The sequence below is a fragment of the Mytilus galloprovincialis genome, chromosome 2 (genome assembly GCF_965363235.1).
Source record: "Mytilus galloprovincialis chromosome 2, xbMytGall1.hap1.1, whole genome shotgun sequence".
In the NCBI taxonomy this organism is placed as follows: domain Eukaryota; kingdom Metazoa; phylum Mollusca; class Bivalvia; order Mytilida; family Mytilidae; genus Mytilus; species Mytilus galloprovincialis.
In genome coordinates, this window is record NC_134839.1 from 23,630,714 (window position 1) to 23,651,634 (window position 20,921).

General features: G+C 32.6%; 1 protein-coding gene and 1 long non-coding RNA gene across 2 annotated transcripts; both read right to left on the reverse strand.

Moving 5' to 3' along the window:
- Positions 1 to 8,389: 8,389 nt before the first annotated feature.
- On the reverse strand, positions 8,390 to 9,648 carry LOC143063179 (uncharacterized). Its single transcript, XR_012974959.1, has 2 exons — positions 9,467 to 9,648; positions 8,390 to 8,752 (listed from the first exon to the last, which is right to left on the reverse strand). It is a non-coding gene; the product is annotated as an uncharacterized LOC143063179 (long non-coding RNA).
- Positions 9,649 to 14,731: 5,083 nt separating this feature from the next.
- LOC143063180 (uncharacterized) lies at positions 14,732 to 20,731 on the reverse strand. Its single transcript, XM_076235172.1, has 3 exons — positions 20,604 to 20,731; positions 17,789 to 17,910; positions 14,732 to 14,993 (listed from the first exon to the last, which is right to left on the reverse strand). Exons 1-3 carry the CDS (start codon positions 20,616 to 20,618, stop codon positions 14,897 to 14,899), a joined length of 234 nt encoding a protein of 77 aa, XP_076091287.1. The 5' UTR covers positions 20,619 to 20,731; the 3' UTR covers positions 14,732 to 14,896.
- Between the last annotated feature and the right edge of the window lie 190 nt (positions 20,732 to 20,921).

Genomic DNA, 20,921 nt, shown 5'->3' on the forward strand with positions numbered 1-20,921 from the left:
TATACTTAGATTGTTTAGTTTTTATACGACCGCAAAGTTTAGTTTTTATACGACCGCAAAAATTGAAAATTTTTTGGTCGTATATTGGTATCACGTTGGTGTCGTCGTCCGAATACTTTTAGTTTTTGCACTCTAACTTTAGTAAAAGTGAATAGAAATCTATGAATTTTTAACACAAGGTTTATGACCACAAAAGGAAGGTTGGGATTAATTTTGGGAGTTTTGGTCCCAACATTTTAGGAATTAGGGGCCAAAAAGGGCCCAAATAAGCATTTTCTTGGTTTTCACACTATAACTTTAGTTTAAGTAAATAGAAATCAATGAAATTTAAACACAAGGTTTATGACCACAAAAGGAAGGTTGGGATTGATTTTGGGAGTTGAGGTCCCAACAGTTTAGGAATTAGGGGCCAAAATAAGCATTATTCTTAGTTTTCGCACCATAACTTTTGTATAAGTAAATAGAAATCTATGAAATTTAAACACAAGGTTTATGACCATAAAAGGAAGGTTGGGTTTGATTTTGGGAGTTTTGGTCCCAACAGTTTAGGAATAAGGGGACCAAAGGGTCCAAAATTGAACTTTGTTTAATTTCATCAAAAATTGAATAATTGGGGTTCTTTGATATGCCGAATCTAACTGTGTATGTAAATTCTGAATTTTTGGTCCCGTTTTCAAATTGGTCTACATTAAAGTCCAAAGGGTCCAAAATTAAACTTAGTTTGATTTTAACAAAAATTGAATTCTTGGGCTTCTTTGATATGCTGAATCTAAACATATACTTAGATTTTTGATTATGGGCCCAGTTTTCAAGTTGGTTCAAATCAGAATCCAAAATTATTATATTAAGTATTGTGCAATAGAAAGAAATTTTCAATTGCACAGTATTCAGCAATAGCAAGAAATCTTCAATTGCACAGTATTGTGCAATAGCAAGAAATTTTCAATTGCACAGTATTGCGCAATAGCAAGAAATCTTCAATTGCACAGTATTGTGCAATAGCAAATATTTTCAATTGCACAGTATTGCACAATAGCAAGAAATATCTAATTTCACAATATTGTGCAATAGCAAGAAATTTTCAATTGGAGTTATCTTTCTTTGTCCAGAATAGTAGTTGAATCAACTTAAATCATTGTTTTATACAATATACAATGTATATTCACTTTTACTACCAACTGACAAATTAAAACAATCTTTACCATTCAGTGATAACAAGCACTTTATTTTACATTTTAATATTTTATGATGTATTTAGACGAGTAGTTATTGTTGCAAACTCCATTAGAAATTTGAATTGAGATCAGTTTTGGGAAAAGGGAAAGGGGGAAGTGAAATAAAAAGGGGAGAGGGGTTAAATTTTCTCATTTCAGATTTCATAAATAAAAAGAAAATTTCTTCAAACACTTTTTTTGAGAGGATTAATATTCAACAGCATAGTGAATTGCTCAAAGGCAAAAAAAATAATTTAAGTTCATTAGACCACATTCATTCTGTGTCAGAAACCTATGCAGTGTCAACTTTTTAATCACAATCCAAATTTAGAGCTGAATCCAGCTTGAATGTTGTGTCCATACTTGGCCCAACCGTTCAGGGTTCAACCTCTGCGATCGTATAAAGCTGCACCCTGCGGAGCATCTGGTTATATTGATAGGTAGGTTAGCTATAAAAAAAAAAAGAGTACTTAAACATTAATATCCATGTTAATATATATGCATTGATATCATAGTTTACAAAACATTTTGCTGTGAAGCTTTATCAATCCTAAACAGGAAATCATTAATAACCAAGATATGTTGCTATAATATCACTCTGTAATTTATTTTCTGAATCCTGAATTGACACTAAATCTACAATTTGGTGCAATATATATTTCTTCCTGTTGGGTAGTAATGATTCAATGCAAAATAAAGGAAACTTGCCATAGTTTATGCCATGTTAATTTTTGTGGTAATGAGTGATAGAATGCAATCCAAACCCTATGGTTATTACTTGACATCTGTTAATACTATATCTTACAAGGTTTATCACTACCTTTGATAAGTGCAGTGAAGTGAGCATTTATATTGAGATCCTATCTAGTCAATGTCAGGCAATTAATTGATGAATGTTGATATGTATGTTACAATATGATGTGTAATTACAATACTTGTCAAGAAAACCTTCTTTTTTTAATTACATAAATAATGCATGGTGTATGAATCTGTCATAAAAAATAGGTAATACTACAATTGTACAATCATGTACAAAGGAAGATAACTCCAAAACAAATTTTTCATTTACAAAGCAAAAATACAATTTAAGTAGTTCACAAAATTGCAAAAAGTAAGCAATATTTACCCTTTAGCGCTCACACACACTTTGATTTATAAATTTTTTTTTTCGTATAAACCTGGTCACTTTACATGAAATCTGACTCCAGTGTGAAACTTGAAATATACTATAATGGATAATATATATCTGTTAAATTGTTGCCATGTTTTTCTTTTATTGCAAACAAGTGCAAGGATTAATATCACATTTTTTATAACTAAAAGTTTTCATTATAATCATTTTATTTGTACTTGACATTTTTTTAAAATTATTTTAATTAATTTTTATTTTTATCCATTAATCAACAATTACAATTATAATTGCATATACTGATAAGTTTTTACTGTAAATGTAGCTATCTCACAATAGCTCTGTACAACGGCCTATTATTTTGGTCACTGAAATAGGGATGACTTGTGTCAAAGTACTCTAGCTGTATTATAATTAAATTTGACGTGTGTATTATGGGTTCAATATTTTTCATGGACACTATTAAATTTTTTAATGATTCTCTGGTAATGATGAACCATGGCTTTATAGTTTTCCTAAAAACAAAATTTTGGTGGTCTTGTTGAATTCAGATATGTGAAAACAATAAAATCAAATATCAACAAAAAATATAATTTGTCTTCAATTGCTGAAATTTAAAACCCATGAAATGATAGCTATCCACAGTATTTTACATCAATTACTTATTATTATAATGAATTATTTTACTGTACATAACAGAAATTTAGAAGATGCTTTTATAATGTGGAAAAGAGGTGGTGTGACAAGAACCATTATTAAAAGATATAAAATTAACTGTCTTTACTATTGTTTTATTGTAGAGCCTGGACTTTTGTGGCAGAAAGCTCGACATAGGGATAGTGATCTGGCGGTGGCGTTAGCTAACTTCTTAAAAGCACTATATTTTAGAAGGTGGAAGACCTGGATGCTTCATACTTTGTATATGGATGCCTCATGTTACGAAGTTTTAGTCAGTCACATGTCCAAGGTCCTTGACCTCATTTTCATGGTGCAGTGACTACTTGAAAAAAAAAGTTTTTTGTAATGTTAAATTCTCTCTTATTATAAGTAATAGGATAACTATATTTGGTATGTTTTTACCTTTCAAGGTTTTCACTTGGCCTCAACTTATTTCATAGATAGGTGAACAAGGTTAAGTTTTGGTGGTCAAGTCCATATCTCAGATATTATAAGCAACAGGTCTAGTATATTTGGTGTATGGAAGGACTGTAAGGTGTAAATGTCCAACAGGCAGGTGTCATCTGACCTTGACCTCATTTTCATGGTTCAGTGGTTATAGTTAAGTTTTTGTGTTTTAGTCTGTTTTTCTTATACTGTATGCAATAGGTCTACTATATTTGTTGTATGGAATGATTGTAAGGTGTACATGTCTAGCTGGCAGATGTCATCTGACCTTGACTCCATTTTCATGGTTCAGTGGTCAAAGTTAAGTTTTTGACTTTTGGCCTTTTTTTCTAATACTATATGCAATAGGTGAGCTATATTTGTTGTATGGAAATACTTTATGATCTTTATGACAGTTGCGCGTGTTTTATTTGACCGTGACCTCATTTTCAAGGTTCATTACTCAGTGTTAAGTTTTTGTGTTTTGGTTGTTTTTTTCTAAAACTATAAGCAATAGGTCAGCTATATTTGTTGTATGGAAGAATTGTTAACTGCACATGCCTGCCTGTCATGGTTCATCTGACCTTGACCTCATTTTCATGGTTCATTGATCAATGTTTAAAGTTTTCTTGGTTAATGCATGTTAAGTTTATGTGACAGTTGTAATAAAGCTTTATATTTAGGACTATCAACATAATATCAATGATTAGAAAAGAAGGCGAAACATTTCAGCATGTGCACTCTTGTAATACCATAGTCTGGTCAATAACTGGCAGTTATCTTAGTTACAAAGTGACAGGATTCCTTTAATTTATAAAACTCTGGCACTCTGATCAAATATTAACAATCTATTGTGGAGACTTCCATATTTAAAAAGGACAACTAGGATTTATGAAAGATATTCTGACCACAACTCGTTTCAAACAACTTGTAAGATAGAACCCAAGGAATTCACAAACTTAACCACAGAAAATGACCTTGTGATATCCTCAGATGTATCTGTGGAGCAACATTTGGCCAGAATACCTTAGATCTGCTTACCCTTCCTGACCACCTTAGGCAGCAACCATTTGATTTTCTGGGGGGGGGGGGGATTTTTTTGGAAAAAAAAGTTTGTTTCCAGATTTGGAAGAAAAAAATAATTTGTTTCTGATCCTAAGGGAAAAAAAATTGTTTGTTTCACCCTCAGCTGCCACTATATGTAATGCTAAAATTGAAAAAAAAAATGTTTTTGACTTCTCGCAAAAAAAATAGATTGTTTTTCGCCGAAGGTTTTGTGTTACTTAAAAGTACATGCACATGTAAAAGACATCTTATAAAAAAATATCTTTTTGTGAAATGTATTTATAAATAGTGATTTTACATATACATGTATTTATTAGTTGTACCTGGAAGATAATTAACAATTCTGTATAGGACATCCTGTGGCAAAATATCTTAGACAAGGCTTAAGCTCTTAGTTAGATAATTATATGTATCAGAGGCGGATTTAGGGGGGCAGGGGGCACGGCACTCCCCACCCCCCCATTTTGGGAAAAAAATTGGTTGCTTATATAGGGATTCCCGAATAACTGAAGCGTGACTTGAGGGGGCCCCTCTTAGGCAGTCAGTGGGCCCAGATAATTTCTAGATCCCCCAGTGTGTATTGCAGTTTAAAGCAAAGGCCAGAATACAAACTTCTTATCATGTGAATCAGTTTTTTGCAAAGAAAACTCTGATTTAAAGTAAGACATGCACTAGCTGTTAAAAACTGTTTGTCATGATTGAAAGTTCGATGTATCACAATACAGTAAAGCTCTCTAGTAAATGAGGTAAAACTGTGTTAGGTCATTTAACTAGAGGTTCTAAACAGGCTGTATTGCTCACCTCGGTCTATGTGCATATCAAACAAAGGACACAGATGGTTTCATGACAAAATTGTGTTGGGTGATGGTGATGTGCTTGTAGATCTTACTTTACTGAATATTCTTGCTGCTTATAATGATCTCTATCTATAATGACCTTGGCCCAGTAGTTTCAGAGGAAAATATTTTGTAAAAATTTAAAAAATTTATGAAAATTGTTAAAAATTGACTATAAAAGGCAATAACTCCTTAAAGGGTCAATTGACCATTTTGATCATGTTGACTTATTTGTAGATCTTACTTTGCTGAACATTATTGATGTTTTTACAGTTTATGTCTATAGATATAATAATAATATTCACGATAACCAATTTAGGCGGGGTAGCAACCTAATAACAGGTTGCCTGATTGGTCTGAAATTTCAGGGCAGAGAGATCGTGACCTAATGAACAATTTTATTTTGTTTCAGATTTGCTCTAAATGCTTTGGTTTCAGAGATATAAGCCAAAAACTGCATGTTACCCCTATGTTCTATTTTTAGCCATGGCGGCCATCTTGGTTGGTTGGCCGGGTCATCGGACACATTTTTTAAACTTGATACCCAAATGATAATTGTGGCCAAGTTTGGTACTTTGGCCCAGTAGTTTCAGAAGAGAAAAGTTTTGTAAAAGTTAACGACGGACGCCAAGTGATGAGAAAAGCCCACTTGGCCCATATGAGCTAAAAACGTGTTGGGAAGAAATTAGGTCACAGAATGTGTGACATAGGGATTACAATCTGGCACAAGATATTTCAGAGAATAATAGACCTGGATGCTTCATATCTTGTATACAGAGGTGTTATGTTTAGAAGTACCGTAAACAACTCAAATCAAAGGTCATGGTATGGAAATATTTTAAGATGTACATGTCTATCAGACAGGCTCTATTTGTCTCCGACATTATTCTCCTTGTTCACCAAGAGGGTTTCGTGATAAGGTCACTTTTACAGATGCGTGGTATGAGGGGGTGAACTGTTATTCAGAGGGACCAGTTTAGAGAAGTTTCACTATACTGAAATCGATAAGTCAACTATATTTGCTCCATGGAATGATTGTTTGATTGGCATGTCTATCTTGAACTTAGTTATAGGAATCCTTGAATGTATTAAGTTTTTGTGATACCTGTGAAACCTTGGTAACATGTATTTGACCTTTTGCAATAATCTTTAAAAAAAAAAAGAATAAAAAAATCTAACAGTGAACACACTATTAAACCATCTTTCCTGCTTTTCTGATCATGATTAAATTTAAAATAAAATATTTAAATTTAATCATCAGTAAGGGAGCTACCATTTGATTTTTATGGGGGGCTAGGATGAAATTTGAAAAAAATAGGCAGGACAGGAGTTTTGAGTAAAAAAAAAGGCAGGATGAGACACTTGCAAAAAAAAAAAGTCAGGACGACAATTTAGGTAAAAAAAAGTCAGGATAAACTAAACAAAAAAGGCAGGACCGAACAGAGTGAAAAATAAAAAGGCAGGACAGAGATTACAGCTAAAAAAAAAAATGCAGGACAAAATTTTTCATCCTAGCCCCCCCATAAAAATCAAATGGTAGCTCCCTAAAGCAGGAAAATGGTTTAATAGTCATTATTATAAAGTGTTGCTTGATAGCTATTTATTTTTATTATTGAAAAAGGCCACTGGTTTGTAAAATTACCTAAATCAAATAATTGGGAATTTTGGCAAGAGCAAGAATATTTTCCAGCTGTTACAATTGAAAATTTTAAATTGATGAAATTATACGTTTTTAATTTCAAACAAGGATGACAGTTTATTGATGCGATGTAGACGATGCCTATACAGTGGGATTTCCAGTGACACTAGAACAATAGAAAAGTCAATCTTCTTATGAAAGAGATAGAAAAGGTCTAAGAACAGGAGAGACAATTTACGCATAAAACCCGATATGCATAGGGATGAATATCTCTTAAAACACAAAACCATTATATAACTTTTATACAACCACTATAAATAAAGTATATGTTAAAGCTAAATGTGTTAATATATGATTTTTTAATTGCCAAACATGCTGTTAATTGAACAACCTATTGTTCAACATAGGGGTGTGTAAAAAACTGCCAGATTTGACTGCATATTTTTCTTTTTTTTTGAAAAAAATATATATCAAACCTTAATAATGAAGCTTTCTGGGTATCCAATTTTTAACGTGTTCCGAAATGTAGTTTCGTCACAAGAATTTTTCAAAGTTGTGTCATTTTGTCTATATGAATGTCGGTAAATTCGTATGATCGAGCACACCGACAAGTATATCGTTGAGACAACTCGATATAATGTAATCAATATACGTGAAAGATTACCTAATGTGAAGTTTATCAAAATCATCATAACATAATTGATCAACACATTATGTTTGAACAACATGAGTCCTACAATATAAGATTTAAAGGTGCATATCATTTACATTCAACGTTTTTATTGGATTTTTTTTTTACTACAATGTAACCTCGAGGTTCAACGTTGATAGTAAAATAAAATCCCAGAAATTTTTTGAATGATGTTGTAAATGATATGAACCTTCGAATTCTTATAACATCGGAATAGAAAATATGTGATCCGAATTAACCATGCACGTGTGCTACAGAAGATTATGAACTTTTATGATGTACAGGGGGTAAGGGTTTTTCTTAAACAATATTATGATCCCAAATTTGATGAATTTTGTTGGCAATACTTTAGTATACACACTACATATAGCAAAGTATATATTAAATCTCAATGTATTATAATTAGGAAAAATGTTTGACTCGGTAAAAAAAAATCTTCCCCCTCCCCCCGTATTGCATGTAATGGTTTAAACCTAAAGGATTCGCACTAACTGCCTAAAAGGGGTCCGCTCCAGTCTTGAATCAGTGATTTTGTTTATCATAAACAAAATATTGTCTCACACTGAAAGGGTTAGCCGGGCAACATGCACAGCCCGGATTGTCAAAACAACTAAGATTTACAAAAACGATTACAAACAAAAACCATCAGTTGGACAATCTTACTGGAATCTGATTATCTCTACTGATAAATAATGCAACACTAATGACACATTTAAGTTTTGGAATGATTTTATTCACAAAGAATGTTTCTCATTGGTATACATTTCTATGCTCTTGTCTTTTCAGAGTTTATATTGGAAATTAAAAATTGCTGCATGAAAGACACTAGCTCCACATTCCTATGCATATGATTTTATATGTACGAGAATCATTCCATAAAATATCCGTTTGATATCCTTTCAATGCATGACACTGTCTAGTGGTTTTTCTGCCACAATTACAAGGAAAACCTGGCTAAACTTGTGCTAAATCAAACACTTGAATCTTACATCGCTATTGATGTTAAGCAATTATTTAAAGGGCCATCCGGAACTGTTGGGTTTTATGACAGTCTTCCTTCCATACACACCATCGCTGCAAAATAATTTGAACATTCAATTAGATGATTATAATATCATTTGGCAATCCAAAGAGAACCTGAAAACATCAGACCACAATAAACAGAGACCCCAAAAAAAGCCAATTTTACTTTACAATGAAATTGAAAAAGTAGTTAGTTACATGTCAAATCATCTTTTGGCTGTCGACAAAAAATAAATAAAATCTAAATTTCGTAGCATTTTACCACCCCCCCCTTTTTTTAACTGAATTTGTTCAAGGTATGGTGGTTTTACCCCTTTTCAGATTTCAGTATGTCATGTTGTATATCTTTTATAAATTAGATGAATTTCTAGCAAGTTTCTACGATATTCTTTATCATTTGACAAAATACTGTGCATCTGAATTAAATTGTTTACTATTTGAAAAAGCGCGCCTTCTTTTACTTTAATTTACTTCCCTTTATTTCACATGTTTCACATAGCAACAAATATTAAAAACTGCCACATTTGACTGCATATCAATTTTTTTTCCCAAAAAAAAATATATGTCAAGCAGCATAATTAACTTTACAAATTGGGAGAAAATCAAGATGTTCCGACTATAGGTTAGTATTAAAAAAAAATAATGAAAGGTTGGCATGATTCCAGGTTTGAACCCTGACGACACTTAAAATCGAAAATTCACTTGTTTACCTATCATATGAAGATACGATGATGTGATAAACTTTTAAAACAATTAATAATTTACCTGGTGCATTATCATATTCACATTACGTTGACACGTCTCAGTTCGTCTGTGTTAGCTCATTTCAAGCTCGTAAACAATGTACACCATTTTCCGCTGTTCTTTACCGATTACCTCTAGTCAGAAGAGCCCACTGTTTACAGGGGCGATAATATTTTGTCACCGGTTCACGCACTGTATATAATAAAAACAAGTTTCATTTGTATTACATTACAACATGTACAATATAGCAATATTTCATATTGATTAACAAATACCATACCCTTGGGGACTGAAGATTTTGTTCAAACTATGCATGTGTTACAAATGTATGTTTTAATAGGTTACAAATGTTCATGTTATGTCCTGATACAAAAGTTCCTATTTGCATTTTAAGCACAGTATTGTAAGTACTGTTTTTTCTGCACTGGTATTCTTCAGACAACACTACAAAACTACCCATCAATCAACTAGAAGTAATTGTTTCTTGTGGTAATCATGTTTCGCCAACAAAGAAGTATAACATTTGTAGTATGTACTTATTGGAGCTGGACAAAGTGCTTATTTGTTGATGAACATAGAAATAGTCAGCTTGCCGCTGCCTCAGTGTTAACTAACTTCTTAAAAGCTTTATATTTAGAAGGTGTAAGCAGGCCCGTAGCCAGGATTTTCCAAAGGGGGGTTCGTTTGACTCACAAACTCGACTTTAACAGTCACAATTCGAACAGAACATCGACTTTAACAGTGCTTATTAGTTTTCAAGGGGGGGTTCGTCCGAACCCCTCGAACCCCCCCTGGCTACGGGTATGGTGTAAGACCTGATTGCTTCATTTTATGTATATAGATGCCTTATGTTATGAAATTTCCGCCTGTCATATGTCCTTTATCGTTGACCTCATTTTCATGGTTCAATTGTCAAAGTTAAGTTTTTGTGTATTGGTCTTTTTATGCCCCTACTATAGTGGAGGGGCATTAAGTTATACCCTTGTCCGTCTGTACGTCCTTCTTCTGTGTTTCACAAAATTGGCTTCCATTCTCTAATTTTAGTTTGCCCGAAACAACACAGATCAAGTTTGAATTTGGGTAGCATCCCTTTTACCATTCTAGAGTAATGGAAAAAAAATTATGATTTTTCTCTACTGTTCTATAACTTTAGTCTGCCTAAAATAAATGGTATGTTATGAAACTTATGTGCAATGCTTATTACCACAAAACACAGATCGAATTTGAATAAATTGGTGGCCGCACTTTGGCTGTTCTAGAGTGATTCCCCTTTACGAACGGAAAAATTGCTGATTTTATTCGTTTTGTTCTCGAACTTAAGTTAACCTCTACAAAATGTTACAAAACTTAAATGTATTATGATTATTACCAAAAAGCTGAGATCAATTACAAATTTGGGTATTGTCCCTTTATAAGGTTATTTGCAAGCAGGGGCATCTTCTGTGTTCCATGCACACATTTCCCATTTATTTTTTCATACTATATTTAGTTTATTTGATGTACATTGTATGGTAATATCTAATGATGTACATATCAGTCTCGTAGGTTTTATTTGACCTGGACCTCGTTTTCATGCTTCCTTGCCAATGCAGTGTTAAGTTTCAAGTTGTGTTTTGGTCTGTTTTTCTTAAACTATAGGCAGTGGGTCGACTTTATTTGTTGTATGGAATGATTGTAAGGTGTCTATGGCCGTGTTCACATTGACCTAAACTCGGTGTTGTGTTAGTGTAACTCACACATAAACTAAACATAATTACGTTCCCATTGATAAAACTCAATGTTTACATGTAGTTTAAATCATGTTTTGTCTACATGCAGTCGATAGTCGATGTAGGCCTTGTGTAGGTTAAGTGTACACAAAACTAGACATTCAGAACTTTAATTTTCCCATTTATATTTAAAAATGAAACGATTTGTATATGAAATTGATACTTATAACACTTATTGATAAAGTTCTTTACAGAAATATTTGTCTAAAATTGATATATTTATTGGTTATAAAAACACTTTACGTAGCCTTATTCACCCCTTATCAAGACTCATCCATCATCATTGCCGAACACATAATTCATTTGAAAAGGTCTTCCCGAATCGACTGGAAGTACACATTGACAGAAATATTTGCCACTGGTCTTTACTCAAACAACGATTCACTCATAAATGCATTACTGAAAAAGGGTGAGGTTAATTGTTTGTTTGTGTAGTATCTCAGATCCGTTAAAATACAGTTAGAAATTAAAAAAAAACATCATCCCTCCCTTTGCCAAATACACCTTGGAGAAAAAATACCATTTGAAACAAACAGAAAAGATAGAAATGCAGTAATCCTTAACATCGTAATTCTTTTTCTTCGTCTGTAAGCACGCTAATGCAGCCTACGTTTTTATTGCGTAATCGAGACATCTTTAAACTACTGCAAATCATCCAACATGACTTTCTCAAAGGAACAACCACTTTACTTCAAAACTAGAGGCTCTAAAGAGCCTGTGTCGCTCACCTTGGTCTATGTGAATATTAAACAAAGAAAGCAGATGGATTCATGACAGAATTGTGTTTTGGTGATGGTGATGTGTTTGTACATCTTACTTTACTAAACAGTCTTGCTGCTTACAATTATCTCTATCTATAATGAACTTGGCCCAGTAGTTTCAGTGGAAAATGTTAATAAAAATTTACAAATTTTATGAAAATTGTTAAAATTGACTATAAAGGACAATAACTCCTTAGGGAGTCAATTGACCATTTCGGTCATTTGACTTATTTGTAAATCTTACTTTGCTGAACATTATTGCTGTTTACAGTTTATCTCTATCTATAATAATATTCAAGATAATAACCAAAATAAGCAAAATTTCCTTAAAATTACCGATTCAGGGGCAGCAACCCAACAACAGGTTGTCTGATTCATCTGAAAATTTCAGGGCAGATAGATCTTGACCTGATAAACAATTTAACCACATGTCAGATTTGCTCTAAATGCTTTGGTTTTTGAGTTAAAAGCCAAAAACTGCATTTTAACCCTATGTTCTATTTTTAGCTGTGGCGGCCATCTTGATTTGATGGCCGGGTCACCGGACACATTTTTTAAACTAAATACCCCAAAGATGATTGTGGCCAAGTTTGGATTAATTTGGCCCAGTAGTTTCAGAAGAGAAGATTTTTGTAAATGATAACCAAGATTTACGAAAACTGGTTAAAAATTGACAATAAAGGGCAATAACTCCTAAAGGGGTCAACTGACCATTTCGGTCACTTGACTTATTTGTAAATCTTACTTTGCTGAACATTATTGCTGTTTACAGTTTATCTCTATCTATAATAACATTCAAGATAATAACCAAAAACAGCAAAATTTCCTTAAAATTACCAATTCAGGGCCAGCAACCCAACAACGGATTGTCCGATTCAACTGAAAATTTCAGGGCAGATAGATCTTAACCTGATGAACAATTTTACCTTGTCAGATTTGCTCTAACTGCTTTGGTTTTTTAGTTATAAGCCAAAAACTGCATTTTACTCCTATGTTCCATTTTTAGCCGTGGCGGCCATCTTGATTTGATGGCCGGGTCACCGGACACATTTTTCAAACTAGATACCCCAAAGATGATTGTGGCCAAATTTGGATTAATTTGGCCCAGTAGTTTCAGAGGAGAAGATTTTTGTAAAAGATAATTAAGATTTACGAAAAATGGTTTAAAATTGACTATAAAGGTCAATAACTCCTAAAGGGGTCAACTGACCATTTCGGTCACTTGACTTATTTGTAAATCTTACTTTGCTGAACATAATTGCTGTTTACAGTTTATCTCTATCTATAATAATGTTCAAGATAATAACCAAAAACAGCAAAATTTCCTTAAAATTACCAATTCAGGGGCAGCAACCCAACAACGGAATGTCCGATTCATCTGAAAATTTCAGGACACATAGATCTTGACCTGATAAACACTTTAACCCCCATGTCAGATTTGCTCTAAATGCTTTGGTTTTTGAGTTATAAGCCAAAAACTGCATTTTACCCCTATGTTCTATTTTTAGCCATGGCGGCCATCTTGGTTGGTTGGCTAGTCACCGGACACATTTTTTAAATTAGATACCCCAATGATGATTGTGGCCAAGTTTGGTTTAATTTGGCTCAGTAGTTTCAGAGGAGAAGATTTTTGTAAAAGTTAACAACGACGACGGACGACGACGGACGACGGACGCAAAGTGATGGAAAAAGCTCACTTGGCCCTTTGGGCCAGGTGAGCTAAAAAGGAGGGGTTCTGAGCTAGAATTTTTACTCGTGCGAAAGTTTATATTTAGTTTTTTTTTCGGTGGTACCAATTCAATATTTAACACTATAATGTATGAGGAAACTTTGGATTCAGAATATTTGTTTATTTTAATCATCTGTATGACCCGATTTTTTTTTTAATAAAATTGTGGAAAAATCCATCCCCCCTTTTTTTAAATATCAAATGGTCGTTCCCTAACTGCTACAAAAGTTGTGCAAGCATTTGAATTCGGTTATACGTAATTAACATTTAAATTACATATACTAGTAGTTTACAAGTGTGAACAAATCTTATGTACAGGTAACTAAACAAGGTGTATAGATGTGAACAAATTTAATGTGAAACTACTGCACATTACATTAAACCAAATGTAAACATGTTTACTGTACACGGCCTTTGGTGTGAACACGGCCTAAGTCAGTCTGGTATTTATCATCCGAACGTTGACCTCATTTTCATGGTTCATTAGTCAATGTTTAGCTTTAAAAGTTAAGCCTGTTTCCTATAAACTATAAGCATTAGGTCAACTATATTTAATGTATGGAATGATTGTTAGGTGTACATTTATTTCACGTTTGATTTATCTGACCTTGGCTTTCAATTTCACAGGCGTTCCATTAATCCTCGAGGGGCTCAATTTTTTGTTATCTCTTTCTCTTAAAACCGGCTATTATAAACGATACAAACCATTTACAATTTATGGATTCGTATTTAAAAAAAAAAGTGTTTTTCTTCCATTATTTTCCAAATAGGAAAAGAATATGGATAACCACTTCAAATCAATAATGATTGACCACACTAGTGGTAGTAATCGGTAGATACTTTATTGGTCAATTTGTATTCATTGAATCCTGAAAGATGTCCAAGTCTGAAATTTGGTGAAAAAAATGTCTTCGTTTTGGATCTGTCATAAAATTCCTTACTTCACTTTAGATAGCTAAATCTATACCCCATCCCTAGCCAGAATCCTGAATTTTCATTTTGAAATGCGGCAAATAAAAAACAACAACAGTGATTCATATTTAATATTTAAAAAACAATACTACATTGTGTTACAAAACACACTGTTTGACTACAATATTATACGCTTGTTTAACTGAATGCATCTCTTTTTTTTTTAATTTTGGCTCAGCATCCATTCACAAAATATGTTGTTTGTTTCTATGGTGATCTATCACAACACTGGTGTTTGAGTATTTTTAGATACAACATGTTCCTGGAAATGTTTGGTACAGTACAATATTCCATGTGCTTGTTTATAATTGTTCAAACTGCAAGTAAAAAAAAAGAAGATGAAACATTTCCAATGATTACGCAGTTGATGTAAGCTTAGGCTGTGTACAGGATTTAGATTTTTTGACTATTAATTTTTTGATATTGTTATACAACATTCTTGGAGGCTAGATAGTAATGGACCACTGTGAATAAAAAGTAAAAATAACAAAAATACCGTACTCAAAGAAAAATTAAAAACGGAAAATTCCCTTAAATCAAAATTTTTTGGCAAAATCAAAAGCTAAAACACATCATCATGATCATACGAATGGAGTCCAACACTTTTGTTCTTCATGAAAATATTCGAATTCTGATTTCTAGAATCTAACTCAATTCTAAACTGTTTACTGACTAGACTATACATTTAAGCATACTCAGAAGAATAGTTTTCATAAAGGAAGAGATATAAAACGAAAGTTTGTATGTGTTCCGGACCATATGCGTATTTCGACCATACGCGTATGGTCATGACCATATGCGTATACTCATATGGTCGGACCATATGAGTATAATACTCGTTTGATTATTAACGCGTCGGACCATATGAGTATTTAGACCATTTAGGTATTTTTTTTTCAAATTACATATATAAACGTTTCAATAATACAAAAACTTGGTAGTGCACGATCCTTTTCAGTAACACCTTTTGTTTGCGAGTGAAAAGCTAGCCTTTTTGCAGCTGGGTACAGTGATACCGAGGTCTTTGGTCATTCTGACCTCTACGGTGTTTTTAAGAAGCTCTTACTAGATCTCAAATCTCGCCAAATGACTTCAATACACCATGTTCACAAGACATCTAAAATAAACTATGTTACTTTCCAGTAACTTCTTGTTACATTAACAGTTCATTAAGAGATTTTTGTAATTTAATTACTTAAGTCGAAATATTGCCATTCACCCGTAATAACAAATCGGCAATGGATATCGGTAATGACCATCGGTATAAAATGTGTTTTTTTATATAGTTTTAACAAGTAAGTAAAATAAACTTTGTGAAACTTCTATTAATCTTCTTATCATAATATAGTAATGAAATTATCTATATGACAGCGTAATTTAAAACAGTTATTACCATATGAAGAAGTATTAAAAAAAAGCGTCAACAGAATGTTAATTACCCCGACCATACGTGTATGGTCGGACCATATGAGTATATACCCATATGGTCATGACCATAAGCGTATGGTCCATATTCTCATATGGTCCGGAACATATGCATAAACCAAATCCCATAACTTGAAGCTTTGTTGTTTCGTAGAGCATTATTTTCCAATGTTGTGACTCGCATTAATCTGGGCAGACGTCTTAATTTAATATCTTATACATGTAACTTGGGCAAGGGTGTTCCGTTACAGTTCAGATATATGGGTCCATGATTTTGAAAAAAAGGAATGCCACGCCCCCCTCCCTTTTTGAGTTTAGATTAACCATAAATTAAGCTCCATAAATCCGCTTCTGAAGATCGTTCTTTACTCTTAATTTTTGCTTATAGTATAGTTAATAACGATCTATGTTTGTTTCAATTTTTTTTACTTTTAAGATATGGGATTTTCTTTAAATAGCGTATTGCCCTTTGATGTTGAAGTAATACAAAAGATGCTTAGTAGTATATCAATTTCGTATCAATAACTTTCATTATCAGCATAATACTTTTATCTTACTCAAAAAGCAATGAAAAAGTAAAAATTTTAGAAAATGATGACGAGCCGATTATGCCATTTACATGTTTATCATGTCTTGTTCTGTGGTATAGAAGTTACCAATCTAATGATCTCTAATGCATTACAGAAAGCTAATTGTTATAGCAACAAATAAAAAAGCGAATTGATTTTATAACGTAGTTAGTAAGTCAAACACATGCATGATGAAAATGTTCGGCTTAGTGACCATAAAATTAGCCTCTTATTCTATTAATCTTGCAGATTATTATTCTGCTCGATCTTTGTTGTTCTCTGTATTTGTTCTTTCTGTTATTCTCGTGTTCAGAGGCGGATTTAGGGGGGCAAGGGGGCCCGGGCCCCCACTTTTTGGGAAAAAAATTGGTTGCTTATATAGGGAATCACTGAAGCGTGACTGGAGCGGGCCCCCTCTTAGGCAGTCAGTGGGCCCCACTTATTAAAATTTCTAGATCCGCCAGTGATGTTGCCCTTTTCGTGCGTTATAATTCGGAATAAAATCTTTCAGTACACTTATGATAAAGAAGCGATTACAATTTCCTATACGTAGAACTCAAAAATCCTAATAAACTAATGACGTATTTGTGAATATATATATATATATATATATATATATATATATATATATATATATATATATATATATATATATATATATATATATATATATATATATATTATATATAAACAAGAAGATGTGGTATGATTGCCAATGAGACAACTGTCCACAAGAGACCAAAATGACACAGAAATTAATAACTATAGGTCACCGTACGGCCTTCAACAATGAGCAAAGTCCATACCGCATAGTCAGCTATAAAAGGCCCCGAAATGACAAGGTAAAAAAATTCAACCGAGAAAACTAACGGCCTTATTTATATATAAAAAAAAATGAACGAAAAACTAATATGTAACACATTGACAAACGACAACCACTGAATTACCAACTCCTGACTTGGGACAGGCACATACATACATAATATGGCGGGGTTAAACATGTTAGAAGGATCCCAACCCTCCCCTAACCTGGGTCAGTGGGAAAACAGTACAACATAATAACTAACTATAAAATATCAGTTGAAAAAGACTTAACTCATATACTCTATGTGACTTACTTTAAAGACATTTTACAATCGCTGCACTTAAAACATAATTTATGATATGGTTTATTTCCAGCTTCAATTCTTTCTGCTGCATACACCGACTTCTGGCATATCTCACACTTCTCGGCTCCACCCTGAAAAGATAACGTAAAACAAATGCGTCATACCAAAGCATTTGTTTTTAAATGTTCGTATGCATGTAAATCATTATTGAAAAAACATTGTAACAAAATTAAAGGAAAAAATAACTAGCAAAACTGTGACAAAAGGGAGTTTAATATATATCTTTATTTGCAAAACAGAAAACAAACATTTTTGTGTAATGGCAAATACATATACAAAACAAACATAAGAAAAACTCGACATTAATAATGATATACATGTTATAAACATTTATTTGTCTCCTTTCCTCAGTTCTAATGACTTTTTAAGAAAAGAAACAAGCTAGTGTTGTTGTTTTTTTTTTTATATCATTTGGCGTTGATGGATTAAGTATAATCACGAGTTTATCAGTTAAGCTAAGTGTATCAAAATTGACATATTTTTTTCTGTAGAAATGGTGCAAAAAAAGTTATTGGCAAAACTAGATAGATACACATATAAAAAAAATCTGAAAAATTGATTTTTTTTCAACCAAAGACATGAAAGAACAAAGGGACATTCAAGACTAAGAGACCGCCGCGATGACCGTAGAGAAATTGATATAAAATAACGACGACCAACAAAAGAAAACTACAAAATAAAGACTGTGCAAAACTGGCGAACCCAACCAAGAACTAGGGGTGTCTCTTCATAAATCGTGTTATAATATTTTAAGGTATATACCGGTAGACTTTTTAAAATCTAATTCCTGTCTGTAGATTACATAATCTATAACACGAATGAAAATTTATAATCTCCAGATTTACAAACTTTTAAAATTTGACCTTGGTTTTGACTGTATGCTAGAATAGAGTATCCAGAGTCTCAGTTCAGAGTGCATTTGCACGATAAAAAAAGTGCACTATATATAGTTCTAGTAGTTCTAAAACTAAATTGTAAACAATTATCAATCAACATGCGGGGGATGTATTTCCATAGAAACCATTTAATCTGTCAAAAGTTCATTTACAGTCTGTTATTGTGCTGTTACATCGAAATTCCAAACAAATGTAGAAACAGCAATTAGTTATATTTGTTTGCACTTTGACGTACAAGAAACAAGAGGTTCGTTAGGGTTTTTTCTATAGAAGTTTTCCACTAGACAATGGATTTAGTATTCAGTTTCCAGTTGCGAATCCAAAGCTTTTCCTAAATAGGGGGGGGGGGCGTATATATTTAGACATTAAATCTACCAATTTGTTGATTGATTGATTGATTATTATGGTATCTAACGCCACTTAGCTTAGTCATAGGGGTTAGGTGTTTATACTAGTTGACGTATGAAAAATATACTTAAAAAACATTTAATTGCTGACAACAAATTGATACAAATTATAGAAGTACATTGATGCGCCTACATAGAGCCTCGGTTGATGGAAAGAATGTATAGATGAATGTGAATGGGAAATCAATGTCGTCTTTATATTGCAAACAAAATTTGTTTTCAGTGATTCATTACTTTGAAATTCTCACCTGTATATCATTTTGAAAATGAATGCAAAGGTGCATTATTATGCAATTTCTTATTTACACATGTCTGTATTAACGCTGTACCGGTCCATAGAGTACACAGGCTCACTAAGGTCACAGATGCAATAATTTTAAACACTTACTTTGTGTAAGGATTAATACATGGTAGTTCGATTTTCTTTGTAGAAACATAAACATAAGGGGGCGGCATTCAGAATCATTATTTACATTTTTGATAAGATTAATACATGCACAACAATCTTGGGTCGTGTCTGCGAAGTGCAGTACATGTTTTAATTAAAATTCCTGCCACTTCCTGACTAATTAAATCATACAATTATTTATTCTCAATTAATAAATTCATGATGTTGATGTGCTGTAATCCAATTTATGATAAAACAAATAATAGCACGATGTTTTCTGATAAACAGGCAATTAGAGACATAAATAACATTCCAAGTTTTATTTACTTGGAGAACGAAATATGAGTACCCTTACGGTATTCCAAAACAAATTTATTTTAAATAATTGGATGTATAGGTAAGAAACAAATCTTTCAATTGTATCTATTTTCGTGGATGAAAGTTCAGTGTAGAAAACTTGTAAAACATTAATTGCCAAGTTCAATTTATGAAGTTTTACCACTACCGATCTCCAAAGTACCGAATACCATTTTCAGATGATTTTGGTAAATTTACCAGCCTGTAGTCTCCATTGAGTGATATTTTTTAAAACAATTTCTTTGTTTCGGACTACAGACAGACTGACCCATTACATGGTCTATTGGTTTCTTATTCTCTTCGGAAGTTCCTTACACATGTAATAATCCATAGGATAGACAAGATTAAGCAAATAATGCAAACATAAACTGACTTTCATGTTTTTACATTACAAAATCAATATTTACTTTTTACTTTATATATATAAATGGCCACATCTTTCTAATTTTAAAATCTTGATCATGACATAAATATTTACATATAATTATTGTATGTAAAGTTATAAACCCAACAGGATGCCTTCCGCATGTTTAAGAAGAATGTTGATTTCAATAAAGATATAATATAAATCCACTTCAAATATTTACATATAGATATTTCCGTCTTTGTTAGACTTATATCTACATTTATAAATACATCTCAACATTCCGATAGTAAACATTTTTTGAAAAGGTATCTTAATTATTTTTTCCAAAAATCGACATCGTAATACTCACAAATTTTGGAGGCATCTTTCGTAGGACGGATGCTTGAACTTCTAGTGATGAAAAAGTTTGCACACGTCAGAAGAAAACATTTTGCACACGGTGCGCTGGTATATATGTTATTTTGCTTATAAAAAGGGGGTATGTGCTAGCTTATAACATCTTGAGCTAAATTAAAAAAAATCAGAACTTCTCGGACTTGTGTAAAAATGCGGTCGATTTTGAAGTAAAATGTACTAGGCATTATATCCCCGTTTTAAAGCTCTTTTGTTATTTTATGGGCAAAAAGCGATGTTGTGTCATGTGTACTATTGTTTGTCAGTTTGTCTT